General features: G+C 34.8%; 2 protein-coding genes across 3 annotated transcripts; both read left to right on the top strand.

The window, feature by feature from the left end:
• Window positions 1–497: 497 nt before the first annotated feature.
• Window positions 498–3,247, top strand: LOC105842323 (uncharacterized). The gene is made up of 2 exons (XM_012694656.3): window positions 498–910; window positions 986–3,247. Exons 1-2 carry the CDS (start codon window positions 667–669, stop codon window positions 3,220–3,222), a joined length of 2,481 nt encoding a protein of 826 aa, XP_012550110.2. The 5' UTR covers window positions 498–666; the 3' UTR covers window positions 3,223–3,247.
• A 660-nt stretch (window positions 3,248–3,907) lies between these two features.
• Window positions 3,908–15,571, top strand: LOC101744622 (STAM-binding protein-like A). 2 transcript variants are annotated; one of them, XM_038012889.2, is made up of 10 exons: window positions 3,908–4,118; window positions 4,529–4,715; window positions 6,849–7,116; window positions 7,499–7,627; window positions 8,052–8,191; window positions 9,009–9,156; window positions 10,217–10,354; window positions 12,389–12,501; window positions 13,612–13,714; window positions 15,372–15,571. In XM_038012889.2, exons 2-10 carry the CDS (start codon window positions 4,591–4,593, stop codon window positions 15,432–15,434), a joined length of 1,227 nt encoding a protein of 408 aa, XP_037868817.1. In that variant the 5' UTR covers window positions 3,908–4,118; window positions 4,529–4,590; the 3' UTR covers window positions 15,435–15,571. The 2 variants fall into 2 exon arrangements, with proteins under 2 accessions (XP_037868817.1, XP_037868815.1); XM_038012887.2 differs by having other exon boundaries at window positions 4,118–4,715.
• The last annotated feature ends 359 nt before the right edge of the window (window positions 15,572–15,930 follow it).

Genomic DNA, 15,930 nt, shown 5'->3' with positions numbered 1-15,930 from the left:
TTTAGGCCAGGACGACTTCCAAAAGCTATTGACGAGCTTTAGTGTTATCATTTTTTTTCCCACGTCCCATCATGGTTCCATCAGATCCATTAACCTCAGCACTAGACGCCTTCAGCTCCAACACTAGGACCAGGCTTAGGGACCCCGGTAACCGAACTCGCTCGCTGAGTTTCTCGCCGGATCTTCTCAGTGGGTCACGATTCCAATCCGGTAGTAGATTCATTGGTGAAGCTCTTGAGGTGTTGGGTCTCTTTTGGAGGCGCTCGGGCAGCTGCTAGCAAATATTACCTGCCCTCCTGGCTGAGCCTTTGCTCGCCCATCTGTCCTGGTAAAAGTGGAAAGGCCTTCGAGCCACCGTCCTTCATATATTTTTTTTATCTTAAAATTGTTTTCTTAAACAGTCAAAAATGAATCTCAAGATAAAAAAATGTGCTGTATAAAATTAATGTAATTCTTATGTGTTAGTGACTATGGTCGAATTGTGATTAATTGACGAATATTAATATTAATAAATCGACAATATTTCTGTTCAATGTAATCATTTTTGTCATTTGTCATTTTTGATAGATTTACAGAACATTTTTATTTATTTTAATGCATTTTTTAAGTGCATAACATTTCCAAAATGGACTTTATTTTACGACAAAGGGTAAAAATTTTAATTTAATGGATCTACACGGGTTACGAGTTCTTAAATTTGAAAAAGGCGTATGTGAAAGTAGTAATAAGTTGGAAAATATTAAAATTGACAAAGAAGACGAAAATAAAGGAAGTGAAATACGAACAGCATTTAATAATGGAGATAAGTTGGAAAATTTTGGACAGAGAAAAGTTAAGAAAACAAAAATGAAGTGTAAAAACCTTGATAAGCGCAAAATTAAAAGTGACCAAGTCAATAATTATTTTCGAAGTCAGTGTAAAGTATGATTTGCATCATGTTTGTCTTATATATTCATCACTGAAACCTCTTAAATTTAAATTTCAGGTAAAACGAAGAATAAGGGTAATAAATCATTCACTAGTCTCCATTATATGTTACAGTCTCTAGGAAATCAATTACTTTCACCAGAAATTAAAAATGAAATTGAGCACAGGAAGAAACCTAAACGAAAACAATCAAATCAACTAGCAAAGATTAAAGATTACACAAAAGACGTGAAAATCTTATTCGTCAACGAAACATCTAAATTAAAGGATAAATCTATAAAAAACAAGGGAAAACGTAGACATAGAGAGAAAGAAACATCAATACCAATAGGCTGTGTAGATCCAAGCGCTCTATACCCATGCGAAACTAACTTTGCCACCGAAACGAAGAAATGCAAACAGAATTTTGTAAAAACAAGAAAACGGTTCCAATTAAAAAGGCCAAATGAAACATCTAGGAATCGTCTTGATAATGCAAAATTTAATAAGCTACGACAAACGAAATCTACTTCAAGTAGCTGTAATTGTCGAAGACCTATACATTGCAATGTTATAGACTTCCCAGAATGCAATAAAATATTAAGCGGTAGAAGCAGTTACCCTTTGTACAAAAATATAGACTATCAATGTAAAGATCAGCAAGTGTCGGCTTCTTACCATTCGCCTATAATTGAGAAAAGTATTGGAGAAGCTGCGGTTGGTACAAGTCGATCTTTATGTTCTAAAAAAGTCTGTACAGGTCCTGTTTTCGTACCAAAATTTAAAAAGCCGTGTAAATCCGTAAGACCTGATTCCTCTCAAAAAGTACATACGAAACCACTTCCTCTTCAAATACTCGTTGAATATAACTTTCAAGATAGAGCAAAAATGGTCGCCAAATACTTTTTATTTGCGATAATGTTTGTGTTATGGTTTCCTTGCATTGTTTTGATGGCCCTGTGCTGGCTAGTAACAAATCCATTTAGGACACGTTCACAGGTTGCTGAAAAGCCTAAACTACTGAAAAAGCAACCTACATCATCGATTTTTCAAAGTATCTTATCATTATTATCGAATTGTTCAACAAAAGCAGTAGATAGATTTATTTATTCTGGTAAAATTATTGCATCACTGGTTAAAATAAATGATCAAAAAACCTGTATACAACAAAATCAAAAGAGAGCAAATAATATTTGTTCACGGCCTGTATTTACACAACGCCCCGATCCAGAGAAAATATATACACTTTTTTACGCTAAGAAGAGAGGTTGGATGGTGAAACCGGTTCGCAAAGACACAACGCAACGAAATGCGAACCATTCAAGATTTGAACAAGTTTTTTACGAATTATGTGCATGTAACGGAGCAAAGCCGTGTGGTTTTACTGAAAAATCTATTAAAAAACGTAAGGTACAAAATAAGAGTTCATTGAAGAAGCATTTAGACTGTGATTGTGGACAGGGCAATAATCTCAATAAAAAGGTTACTATACGAGAGCCACAAAATCCAACTCATTCTGAAGCGTTACAGCAATACCCGCGTTCACCTATACTGGAAAAACGTCCTTCATGTTACAATCACCAAGGAGAAAGATTTGGGAGCCAAGAATTTCAACGTTGTCCGTTATCATCGAAATATCCTCGAATGTCCAACCATCATCATAATCCCGTATTGTCTCACTCCGATCCGATAACAAATAGAAATTATCTTCATGCAAATCCCTTGCCACCGTTGAAATCTCGGAGCACACCACACACGAAACAGTGTTCAATAAGTAAGCCTTCAGTAAACTCGCATAAATTCGGTAGTGAGGGTGTTAAAAGCTGTCATAATCCATCTAGAACTGGTAAACGTTCACGTAGTAAATGTTCACATTCAAAAACCCATCTTACAAATTCAAGCTACAGAAGAAGTCCACCTCGTAATGAATTATCGTGTCATTATTATAATCCTAAATCAGTAGGCTTAATAAAAAATTCGCTAGCAAAAGAACATGAAAAGAAAGTTTCGTTTGCTCGGAAAGTTTTTAGGCGTTTTAAGACATCCCTTCATGTCATAAACGATATTGTAGAAGGTGCTGACACACAAATGTGGGCACATTTAAAGTCCGACGATATGTATGCATACACGCTGAGACGAAAGCCATGCTTTTGGATTTATCGGAGTTGTCCGTCTGCATATCCTTGTTTTTTGACGTGTCATAGTTTTTGTGGTAGTGTATGTCACACAATCTGTTATTTATTTTCGTTGATTTTATGGTGTCCTATTGTATTTTGCAGCTACATCTGTTGTCAAGTTTTTTGTAAAAGTTGTTAATTAAAAATAATTTCTGCCAGTAGAAGTGTTTTTCATTAGAAAACTAATTAATTTAATTCAATCTGCTCAAATTTTAAGATATCATTATGCTGTTCGACAATATTTCTTCACTATATACACTTCATTATACATATTATTATAGTGCTTCAGTTTTTTTTTATTCTAAAAAAATATCGATCGCATCTTGTGTCCAACTTGTTCAGTCCTAAATAAATTGAATATGTATTATATATTACATTTACAATATTGTGCCTTACTACTTGTGCAATATATGGACTATAATTATATTAAAATTGTATAATTGTATTGACTGAAACCGAAGACATAAGGTAGTATATGTATTTTAAAATTTTACTAATATTTGTCGTGTCCTTCGCGAAGTAAAACAATCTAATTAATTGAATACAAGTTCTTGATCTTGAGAGAACGCGAAATTTTTTGCGAGCTATTTTCGCAGGGACAGATATTTTAAACAAATAAAAATGCTAAAAAGGAAGTTTTCTTTGAACAATATACAACTAACTGAAATAAAACTTAAATATGTAGTTTGAATATATGAAAAAGGAAATAATAGTTTCAGTCATTTTCAGACAGGCTTTCTTTACAAAGGATTTGGATTTCTGTGCTTAGTTCTCTTTGCCTGTTCAATAGACAAATTAAACGAAAACGTCGGATGACATAAGTCTTCATGCTAGTGTTGCATGCAAAAATTGATTGAAATATCGATAAATCGTTTAAAAATTGTAGTTTTTTATTTTGAAAAAAGTTAACGATTTCTGATTATACTTTAATAAAAAATAAATAAACCGTAATTGTATTCAATTTCAAATAAAATAACCTTTTTTTTAGAAAAACAAACTTTAACCTTTCAGGTTGCTATGCATTTTACTGCTGAGGTAAGATTTTTACGACCTTATAAACATTGTTCCAATTGTATACTATTATGTCAAATGAACTCAATGAAATCAAGTAACAAATCTAATATCTGACTTTTATTCTGTTACTTAAATTTCAACCACCTACATATAAAAACAGTCTAGTGTTTACGTATTAAAAAACTGTGAGTGCCTTAGTCATCCTCATCACAAATTGGTACATCACATCACGATTTCGATGCTGTTGTTTTGATCTATCGGATTGAATCGATAGATTGAATATAGCATCGAAAAATTATCAGCATTATCAAATTATATCGTCGAGCACGGCTACATTTACGTTACGCACATCACTCTACGGTGGTTTAAAAATGTAATCGGATTGTTTTCATTTATGTACATGTATTCATTATTTTTATTGTTTAATTCAGAGTGAAAACTGAATTTAGATTAATTTCCCTGCGAATATTTGTCGTGTAAAAATTGCAAAAATATGCAGTTGGAAGAAAAACGCCCGAAACATGTTGATCTAGCTTCAATGGAACCTTCAGCAAGAGTTAAGCAGCTCGCAAACTACGGGACGATGGTTGACGTCGATCCTAATGTTCCACCTAGAAGGTAAGTACTTAAATAAATCAAATTCCAGTACTTCAAACCAGGATTTCAAACTATAATGAAATCAAAGTCCTCGCACATAGGTTACACTAGAAACAGGTATTTTCTGCGCAAATGTAATCGAATATGTTCAGCGAAGTGTAATTTTGTCATCCCGCTTTTCTAAAGCATCTTCCAGTGCTATGTACTAGTAACTACTACATCATTAGGTCATTTAAGTTATGTTGTTTGAAACTTTTACTGAAATAAGTACTTTAAACAAATAGTGTTTTCCGTAAGTAATCAACAACCAACTATAATAATAAATAATTAATAACAACCAACCAAATTAGACTTGAAGGGTGGGGCAGCCGTTGTAACCATACTAAGACCTTAGAACTTATATCTCAAGGTGGGTGGCACATTTACGGATGTCTATGGGCTCCAGTAACCACTTAACACCAGGTGGGCTGTGAGCTCGTCCACCCATCTAAGCAATAAAAATAAAATAAAATAATGTATTGGTTGAGGTTCAATCTAATTCCGGAGATCGCGTGGTACTGCAACTGCTCTCTTAGATGTGACGGATAATATCCTTGCTGCACAGGATCGGGGTATGTGTACGGTTCTGGTACTTCTGGACTTCTCTCGAGCATTCGACAGCTTGAACATTGACCTTCTTCTTGCCAAATTGAGTTTCTATGGCTTAAGTGCGGATACCATTCGTTGGTTCTCAAGTTATCTGACTGAACAATCGCAATTGGTGGAAATTCGTCGCGGTGAGGGTATTGTTCGATCCAACATGGCTAACGTCATTAATGGTGTACCACAGGGTTCGATCCTGGGCCGTTTACTATTTATCCTTTACAGCGCAGATATTGTTGGTCATATCAATCATTGTCAGTACCATATATATGCTGATGACATTCAACTGTACATCTCTTTTAAGATGTCCGAGTTTACAATGGCCATTGAGAAACAGGGGACCTAAATAGAGTGGCGAATTGGTCGGAACAGAACTCACTCTTCTTAAATCCCAGCAAGACTAAATATATTGTGTTTGGAAATGAATCTCGATTGTCTAAGCTTCCATCACAACCTTTCAATGGGTTAAATATTCGAAATGAGCCCATTGAGAGAGTATATGAGGTGCGTAACTTGGGCCTACTGATGGACGCAGGTCTCCGGTTTAAGAAGCATGTCACTGAGATGGTCCGCCACTGCTTCTATCGCTTGAAGGTCCTGTAGCGCATCCGCAATTATCTCAGTGAAAAACTTCGGATTCAATTCGTTGAGACACTGATTCTCTCGTAACTGAATTATGCGGACGTGGTATACGGACCAAGATTACTTAATTCAACTGGGTGCATATTACAGAGAGTACAGAATGCATGCATGAGATTTTGCTTTAGCATCCCACCACGATCCCATGTTACGCCGATAATTAATCAAAGCAAAATGTTGAATTTAAAGTTGAGAAGGAAGTTGCATTTTGCTTGTTTATTATTTGGAGTCGTAAAATTGCAAACGCCGAATTATTTATATCTTAAGTTGACTTATTTGGGAGATGGCGGTAGGCAATCGCGACAACGCTCCCAAGTGTTTGCGACTCCTCGACACTGCTCTGCTGCTTTTAGAGGCAGCTTCCGCTACTTGGCCTCTAAATGCTGGAACAATATTTCTCCACCTATCCGGCACCAGTGAACGCTAAGGTCCTTTAAAACAAATTTAAAAGTATATCTTTTGAATATACAAGAAAAATTCGAAAATATCAAATATAATTACTCCGTACTATAATTAATTGTGCTTTGCAACAGCAATTTTTATTTAATTAATTTAATAATGTCATTTTGTTGTCCTTTTCATAACTGTTTTTTTTTATTTTTTATTATTCATGTTCTTTTTATTTTTTAATATATTTTACAATGATGTGTATTGGTCGGTCTGATGCTGGTGTGCGCGTCACTCCGCAGGTGCCGGCGGAAGATCAGCGCCGCAGTACCGATTGTCTCGATACTGTTAGGCATTGCTGAGCCGGTAACCATTTCCAAGCCTCGTTATCTTTGTTATCTTTTTTTATTTATTTTTTGTACTTAATTTGTGTTTGGAATAAATGTTTATTATTATTATTCTTATTATTATTATTTATTTGTGCAGGTACTATAGATCTGGTCTTGAGATGGTAAGAATGGCTAATGTGTATCTAGCAGAAGGGAGCTTGGAGAACGCATATATTCTATATATGAAGTTCATGACACTATTCCTGGAAAAGATACGGAAACATCCAGAATACAGTAGTGTGCCAGCACAAGTGAAATCTGTCAATCAGGGTAAACTCAAAGAGGTGATGCCTAAAGCTGAGAAACTGAAACAAAAGCTCTTGGATCAATATGCTAAAGAACATGCCCAGTATAAAGAGAATGAGGTGCGTATTGCTTTTTTATTGTTTAGTTGACTTCCACGGTGAAGGAATAACATCGTGTAATAAAAATCAAACCCGCAAAATTATGATTTGCGTAATCACTGGTGGTAGGACCTCTTGGGAGTCCGCACGGGTAGGTACCACCACCCCGGCTATTTCCGCCGTGAAGCAGTAATGCGTTTCGGTTGGAAGGGTGGGGTAGCCGTTGTAACTATACTGAGATCTTAGAACTTCTCGAGGTGGGTGGCGCATTTACGTTGTAGAAGTCTATGGGCTCCAGTAACCACTTAACACCAGGTGGGCTGTGAGCTTGTCCACCCATCTAGCAATAAAATAAAATAAATATATCAGCAATCCTTATGATAAATCAATGTGTAAATTTAAGGAAAAGCGACAGATTGCCGAAGCACAAAAGAAGAAACAAGAGCAGGCCGATGCGAAACTCGCTGAAAGATTACAAGCAGACGAAAATAAGAGAGATGGAAACTCAACAATCCCTCACTTATTGAATAATGTGAGTTAGCTTCTTTAAACTTTTTATATTATAACACGTTATTCTATGCAAGTCTTTCACTATTCAAAGTGAAACATTCACCAGTATACAACCATAGGCAAAAAATTGAATGGTAAATGTTACTTACAATGAATGTAGGCATTGAACTACCATTACTTCAATTACATTGATGCTTACATCTTCAATGCCATTGAAGTAATGATAGTTCAATGTAATTGAAGTAATGGTAGTTCAATGCCATTGATTCTTTGACCTCGTAAAAAGGACTTCTGCCTCTATAGTGGTAAATCCAAATCCTTGGATGTTAGCCTCCACTCTATATTGTTTTCAAGAAAGAAAATATGTAAATGTACCAAAGTCTATATTTACTATTTGCATATAGGAGATAATAAAATAGTTCGAAAATATATTATGGATTTCACAGGAACAATGGGTAGTTTCACCGTCGGCACCAGCTGTTGATAGGGTCTTGTATCCTGATGACTTTGCAGCAGAACCTCCGCAAGCACCTCCCCATCACTACCAACCTGTGCCACCTCTTATACCACCTTCAAGGCCACATAAGTAAGATCATTTAATACTTTAAGTATTCAGTAAAATGTCAGCACTTCATTAGCTTTGTTGTGGTTGGAAACATATAGACATATGTACATTATATCGACGCTTGAAAGGCAAACGTGACTTAGCGACAATAACTGCTTTGTACATAAATGACAGGCAATAACCATATTCGATGCGCAAAAAAATATATTTCTAGGTCCTGAAAATCATTTCAATCCTACAGCTAGATTCGTTAAAATAGATTTTTTTTCAGGTATTTCTCATATTTTAAATTTATTCCAACTTTAAATTAGTCTACTGTAAAGTTCACACATTGTCGCTTGGTCACTTTTGCCTTTCAAGCGTTGATATAAATATTCAACATTGACATTGAGGTAGGTTAGTATTACATACTGTATGTACATACTTAGATATTGTTTTCGATAAATGTTCATAAGATATTTTTTCATTCATTCAAGTATGATTCATTGTAAATCAGATTAATAATATTAATGACATGAAATCAATACGTTGTTGTATTGTGAGAGTTTAAGAGTCGATATCATCATTCTGCCTCTGCCTTTTTCTGAGTCGTCTTGCATTACAGTTTGAAGCTTTTCTTACAATTTTTTTTTCATACATAGGTTTCAGGTTCAAAGATATTCTATAGTGTTGGGGTTTACTGTAGACTGTTGAATATACAATGAGAATGCCGCCCTCAACAATTGTATAATGGATGTCTATCTATCTATTAGCTCTGATATTCACTTAAAATCAAACAAGCTATGAATTCTACATCTGTTAAATGAACAGAAATAATGAGATTTTATATTATTTCTAGTGACAGCAGTCTTGGGGGCGCGTTGTACGGTTCTCACCGACTCCGCACCGTGGTTGTGCCCGCGGCGTTACTCGGTCGATTCTTGCGTCTCGCTGCCGATAATACCACACGAAATATAGAGACCTGTGGTATACTCGCGGGGATACTGGTAAGAGTGAATATATGTACAAAAAAAAAGATATAAATCATAGATCCTATAGTTATTTGTAAATAGAAGACTAGTCTCGGAGTGATTGTTAATTAAACTTTGTTGAATGTGATTCAATCAAATAATAAAGAACAATCTAAATATCTGTTTTACGACGAAAAGAAATGTTGGTATGAAATAGTTGTCACCCACAGTTTTTGAATGTAACTCAACTATTACATTAAGTTTTTCGAACACTAAATCCATTACATACTCTTAGTTAAGTGAAGTGTTAGTAGATTGACAGTAAAATCACTAGCTATATTTTGGAGCATGTGGTATTTATTGAAATGAGGAAAAAATAGACAATTAGGCCTCTCATACATGTTATTTTTTATTTTTTATTTATTGCTTAGATGGGTGGACGAGCTCACAGCTCACCTGGTGTTAAGTGGTTACTGGAGCCCATAGACATTTACAACGTAAATGCGCCACCCACCTTGAGATATAAGTTCTAAGGTCTCAGTGTAGTTACAACGGCTGCCCTACCCTTCAAACCGAAACGCATTACTGCTTCACGGCAGAAATAGGCAGGGCGGTGGTACCTACCCGTGCGGACTCACAAGAGGTCCTACCACCAGTAATTACGCAAATTATAATTTTATGTAACATGCAACATAGCATGTAACATAGAGCTAATATTTGATAAAGAACTCATAAAAAAGTATAGAATTTGATGTCTATTTTAAATTTTACCTGGTGTCCTACATTAATATTCCCCTTTTTCATGTTGAAATCGTAGACAAGTGATTGTCGCCAAATTTAAGAAATTTAGTTTTATATGTTTTTCAAGTGAATTCTTATTATTAATTTATTGTAAAACATATTAATTTATTTTACACTAAAAAATATTAACAGAAACTTTTTGACACAGTCTATTAAGTAACCAACTTTACAACAGTGTTTTCTTAGTGTTTCCTCAATATTTGAAATTGTTAAAACCATGCCTTGAGAAAAAAAGTTTGAGAATCACTGATATAGCGAAATATATTAACGATCTTTTGGTATACTGTTTCATTAGGAACGGAACCAGTTGAAGATCACACACGTCATAGTTCCGAAGCAATCCGGTACCCCGGACTCATGTAGCACCAACAATGAAGAGGAGATATTTCACTACCAGGACCAACACAACCTCATCACACTAGGATGGATACATGTACGTGTTTAGAAATAAGTTACATACTATATCTACACCAATAATTAAGTCTGAAGCGAATCGTATTATCCAAAATGTAATTTTAAAGAGATTTGCTATTGTCGATTTGTTATGCCCTAGAACAGAGGTCGGCAAAGTGCGGCTCTTTGAATTATTGAGTGTGGCTCTGGCAAAAATATCCTACGGGCTTGCCCGGCCTCTAATATTATCCGGCTGTGAACGGAAAAGCCGTTTAATAGTAAGTACGGTCATATAATATCAGCACCCCCGACTGATGTCGATTATTATATTATTAGATATTAATCGAAGCAGTATACAATATAGCATTTATTTTATGATTTACAATAATGAATGCTACATTTACAAACAGATTTGGCTCTCCATTTTTTTTAATCCGTTTTAAACTGCATATTTTGCTGTTTGGCTAATAAGCTTGCCGACCACTGCCCTAGAATTATCTCTTCTAGGCAACCGGAGAGTAACTATGACATATAAAAAGTATATTTGTTTACAAAGATAATATAGATAGTGCTAACAAACGAAATAAGAAGCGTAAAATATTTGTTGTTAGGCAAATATTGTACGGAAGACTTCATTAGCATTGTTGAAACTCGAAATGAAAAAGCGATGCTAAAAAGAGACAAACATATGCACCTATAGGATATAACTTGCGAGAGAATGAGATAGAATATTTCTGAAAGTTTCACTTCCACAGCATGTGTGAATTATACATAATTGATCTAAACGAAACCGAGACAAGGGAAACCATTTGTGTTTTTTTTATAAAATTATGTCATGGTGATTGATTTGTCCAAATGACCAAATGTATAGCATTAAACACTAATAAATAATATTTATGTAGAATAGGGATCGCAGCACATAAAATAAAAGTTACGCTGTTCCAAAATCTTCTGTTATAATAATAATAATTAAAAATCAGTTAACACTTTTATTACCTACGCCTTGCTAATTTTTTAACCGTCTTCGCCATCTTCCTTTTCTCTGTCATTCTGTCTGTCATTCTCTTCTCCCTTTCTTTCCGTTTTCTTTCACTCACATTTTAACGCTCCGTTCCACACTTTTCATACGTTCCGTTCTTACCAATCCTACATTTAAAACAAACGCTTCGACTAGAATTATAATAAAAACAAAATCGCTTCGCAGTAAATTATACGATCCAGTGTTTTTTTTTTTGTTTTCGTAGACGACTCATAGACATACTTAAAACTACTTTTTCGTTTTTTACGGTCTTGCGTTTTTAATAACATATTAAATTGTTATACGTTGTTAAATGAATATTATGAAAACAACCATACATAAATAATAAAAAAATACGTTTCATTTCACGCAAAACAAACTTAACAGTATTTTGAGATCTGGCAGTTCGTTTGATTTTGGTTTTTCATATCTGCACGATAATAGTATTGATATTATCTTATTAACATCAACAGTTCGATGTTTTTAATTGAAGTTCAATTAAGTTTAATCCATTTAAATAGTTGGAGAAGTTTTTTTTTCGTTATTATATTTTTTCCAAATTATAATCTTGGAATGGTTCTCCTGTCTCTCTCTCTCTCTCTTCAATCGGTCCCTCATTACTGAGGGTCGTGACTCCGTTTGGTTCCGTCAACCAGCTGTCTCCATCGATTCCATTCTGTAGCTTGGTAGAGTGCGTCGCTAACAGATATTTTTAGTTTCTCCGCTATTCAGTCTGACCATCGTTTGGGACCTTCTTTTTTATTTATTGCTTAGATATGTGGACGAGCTCACAGCCCACCTGGTGTTAAGTGGTTACTGGAGCCCATAGACATCTACGACGTAAATGCGCCACCCACCTTGAGATATAACCTTGAGATATAAGTTGTAAGGTCTCAAGTATAGTTACAACGGCTGCCCCGCCCTTCAAACCGAAATGCATTACTGCTTCACGGCAGAAATAGGCGGGGTGGTGGTGCCTACCCGTGCGGACTCACAAGAGGTCCTACCGCCAGTAAAATCCTCTTTCACTTCACGAATATGACGTATTTCCGGCAGACGCATCCGACGCAGACCGCGTTCCTGTCGTCGGTGGACCTGCACACGCAGTGCTCGTACCAGCTGATGATGGCCGAAGCGATCGCGATCGTTTGCGCGCCCAAATACAACGAGTAAGCAGAGACGTAACAGTACATACAGTAATAGTGTCTAGTGTTATAGCATTCCACTAGCGGATGAACTAGGCAAAGGGAATCTAAACCATCACTATCTTGCCTATTTCGGCTTTCGGTGTTCCTCTTTTCCGGCTCCGATTGTCGTATGAATTTATAAATTCTTCAAACTGCTAATTATAAAATTCAAGCATTGTTTAAGAATGCTTCTGCTGGAAGAGGAAACAGTCAAACGAAAATAAATAAAAATATCAATTTAAATAATGATATTGTAATAAAGTACGTGAAAATTTTATTCAGATAACAATATTATTCGATACCAGTTTATAAAGAAAATATAAACTGTACATACTTCTCAGAATTCGAATAATAATTCAAATGAAATTTGAATTGTGTCGTTTTGGACGTCTTTGCCTTTTCGAAATCACCCTGACTAATATGAAGGAAAATTTTAGTTTTAGTTTTTTTTTTATTGCCTAGATGTGTGGACGAGCTCACAGCCCACCTGGTGTTAAGTGGTTACTGGAGCCCATAGACATATATAGCATAACTGTGTCACCCACCTTGAGATATAAGTTCTAAGGTCTCAGTATAGTCACAACGGCTGCCCCACCTTTCAAACCGAAATGCATTACTGCTTCACGGCAGAAATAGACAGGGCGGTGGTACCTACCCATGCGAACTCACAAGACGTCCTACTACCAGTTATGACCCAAATTATAATTTTGCGAGTTAGATTTTTATTACACGATGTTATTCCTTCACTGTGCAAGTCAATCGTGAACATTTGTTGAGTACGTATTTCATTAGAAAAATTGGTACCCGCTTTCGGGATTCGAACACCGATGCATCGCTACATACGAATGCACCGGACGTCTTATCCTTTAGGTCACGACGACTTCATACGTTTAAGTGTTAAGATAGCTTAATTTCAAAATTAGATTTTATTAATTTGACTGCTACCATTTACCTGCTTATGTATGTCGATAGACATTTGAAGTCCTTTGAAGAGTAGGTCAGCTTCGTGTGTATGGCAGTGAATATGAATCTCGTCTATGGGTTTAGTAGTAACAGAACCAATAATACAATGTAAATATATTTGATCCTTAGAACTGGCTACTTCGCCTTAACACCGGACTACGGTATGCAGTTCATAGCCAACTGTAGACAAAGCGGCTTCCACCCGCACCCCAATGACCCGCCTCTGTTTCACGTGAGTATTTTTAAATATTATTTATAAAACTAGCTGACCCGGCAGACTTCGTAGTGCCTCAATCGATAAATAAAAGACACATTAAGGGGACACATCAAAGGAAAAACAAAATTGTTTGTTTTTATATAATTTCGAGCATTTTCATATTTATCCACCTTTTAAACCTTCTCTGGACTTCCACGAATAATTCAAGACCAAAATTTGCCAATTCGGTCTAGCCGTTCTCGAGTTTTAGCGAGACTAACGAACAGCATTTAATTTTTATATATATAGATAGATAAACAAAAATCTCGCTTGATGATAGGTGATAATAACATTATCAATAATTGTTCAACTCTTTAATTATTGCTTAGTAAATGTTTAGCATCTGTGATAGTACAGTGTGCGAAAATAAAACTAAAGTCGATGGAAGTGGCTTCTCGAATTCTACCAAAAAGCTCACTGGATGTACAGTAAATTTCCTTCATTTGACAGGGACTTTATTTTATTAGCTCTCATTTTAAATCGTTTCAATAGATAACAATTTCAAATAATGCAACTATACTCTATTCCAATTACGAAGTCCCATTTGACAGAATCTATATCGACGCTTGAAAAGCAAACTTGTCTAAGCGACAATGCGTGAACTTTACAGTAGACTAATTTAAAGTTGAAATACCTGAAAAAAAAAAATATTTTAACGAATCTAGCTGTAGTAGAAACTAGCTAGTAGCTGTAGGATTGGAATGATTTTAATAGACCTAGAAATATATATTTTTTGCGCATCGAATATGGTTATTGCCTATCATTTATATACAAAGCCGCTATTGTCGCTTAGTCACCTTTGCCTTTCAAGCGTCGATATATTAATACGTGAAGGAAAAACTTTGTATCCCTTTTTACGAAAATTGCGCGGACGGAGGAGTATGAAATTTTCCACACTTATAGAGAATATAGAGAAGAAGTGCACAATGCTAATATTATTTTAAAATAATGCATAAACATACATTAAATCAATAAAGAAAACATTATACAACTACATACCATGTAATATACGCACACACGCATACATATTATTTTTTGTCAAACTTTTGTTCTTGACGTCTGTGCTCAAATTGAGAATAGATTAAATATTGCTTGTCTTTATTAATATTTTTTTATAGAGTAGCCTTGGCGAAATTTGCGATTATAGAAGTATAAAATACAATCATAAATAGTGTACAAACTTACAATTTCAATTAATTATAGTAAAATTTCGACTACTGCGGGACCACTAGTATGTTATTATTATGTTATTGTGTGAGTAAATTAATTGTATAATGATTTAGATTGATTGTGTATTTTTTTAATTATGTTTACGACCATTTACAAAAAATGTTTATTATTTATTACAAGTTATGCCAAACGTGAAGAGTTACGTTCTAAGATGTGTCAAAAGGGACTTCGTAATTTGAATAGAGTTTACATATATTTATGATTTGAATAGAGTTTACATATATTTATGTAAAATGTAAAATAGCTATGGAAGATTTTTTTAAACTCGTTACTGGCAACAATGTCATCGAAAGAAGCTAATATTGAGCTTCCGTTGTGGAGAAAAATATAAGAATTTATAGTAAAATGAGTATGAGAATTTTTTAAATATTTGTATATTTATATTTGCATATTTCAATTTCAGAATGTATCACATATAAACGTAGACGACGCAGCTCCTATAGAAATGGTCGATCTCAGGAGATGAACATTCTAGAACTTTAATTTGTATTTAGACACCGCTTAAAGCAAATAGTTATTGTTTTATTTATCACACGTTGCATTTTTTTCTGTTGCATATTATTTAACATATTTTTAATATATTAAATGTTTTAGTAAATAAAAGAGTTTTTATTAAAAGCTATGTAATGCTACAGTTAATTCATATTTTAAGTCATCATTGAATATGGAGAGTTTCCACTTCTAGTTAGTATGAGCTTAGAATCGAAAATTTGATTCTTTTTTTCCATGTAACTTGAACACAATTATACTTTTATTTATTTTCCCCACAAACATCCAAATGAAACACCTATATATTTAATTCAATGAACAAACTGATGGTCCTTCTGTTTTTAAGTATTATTTTAAGGCAGGTATCTCAAGTTTGGAAGGTAGACCAGCCGTGCGGAGTTACAAATAGGGTCCTGCCCTCTAGGTGGAAGGTTTTGGATAGAAAATATAATTAGATCGTACTTAAACTACCA

The sequence above is a fragment of the Bombyx mori genome, chromosome 9 (assembly GCF_030269925.1).
Source record: "Bombyx mori chromosome 9, ASM3026992v2".
Lineage (NCBI taxonomy): Eukaryota > Metazoa > Arthropoda > Insecta > Lepidoptera > Bombycidae > Bombyx > Bombyx mori.
The sequence above is the reverse complement of the archived record's forward strand: the minus strand, read 5'-3'. Positions and strand labels throughout refer to the sequence as shown.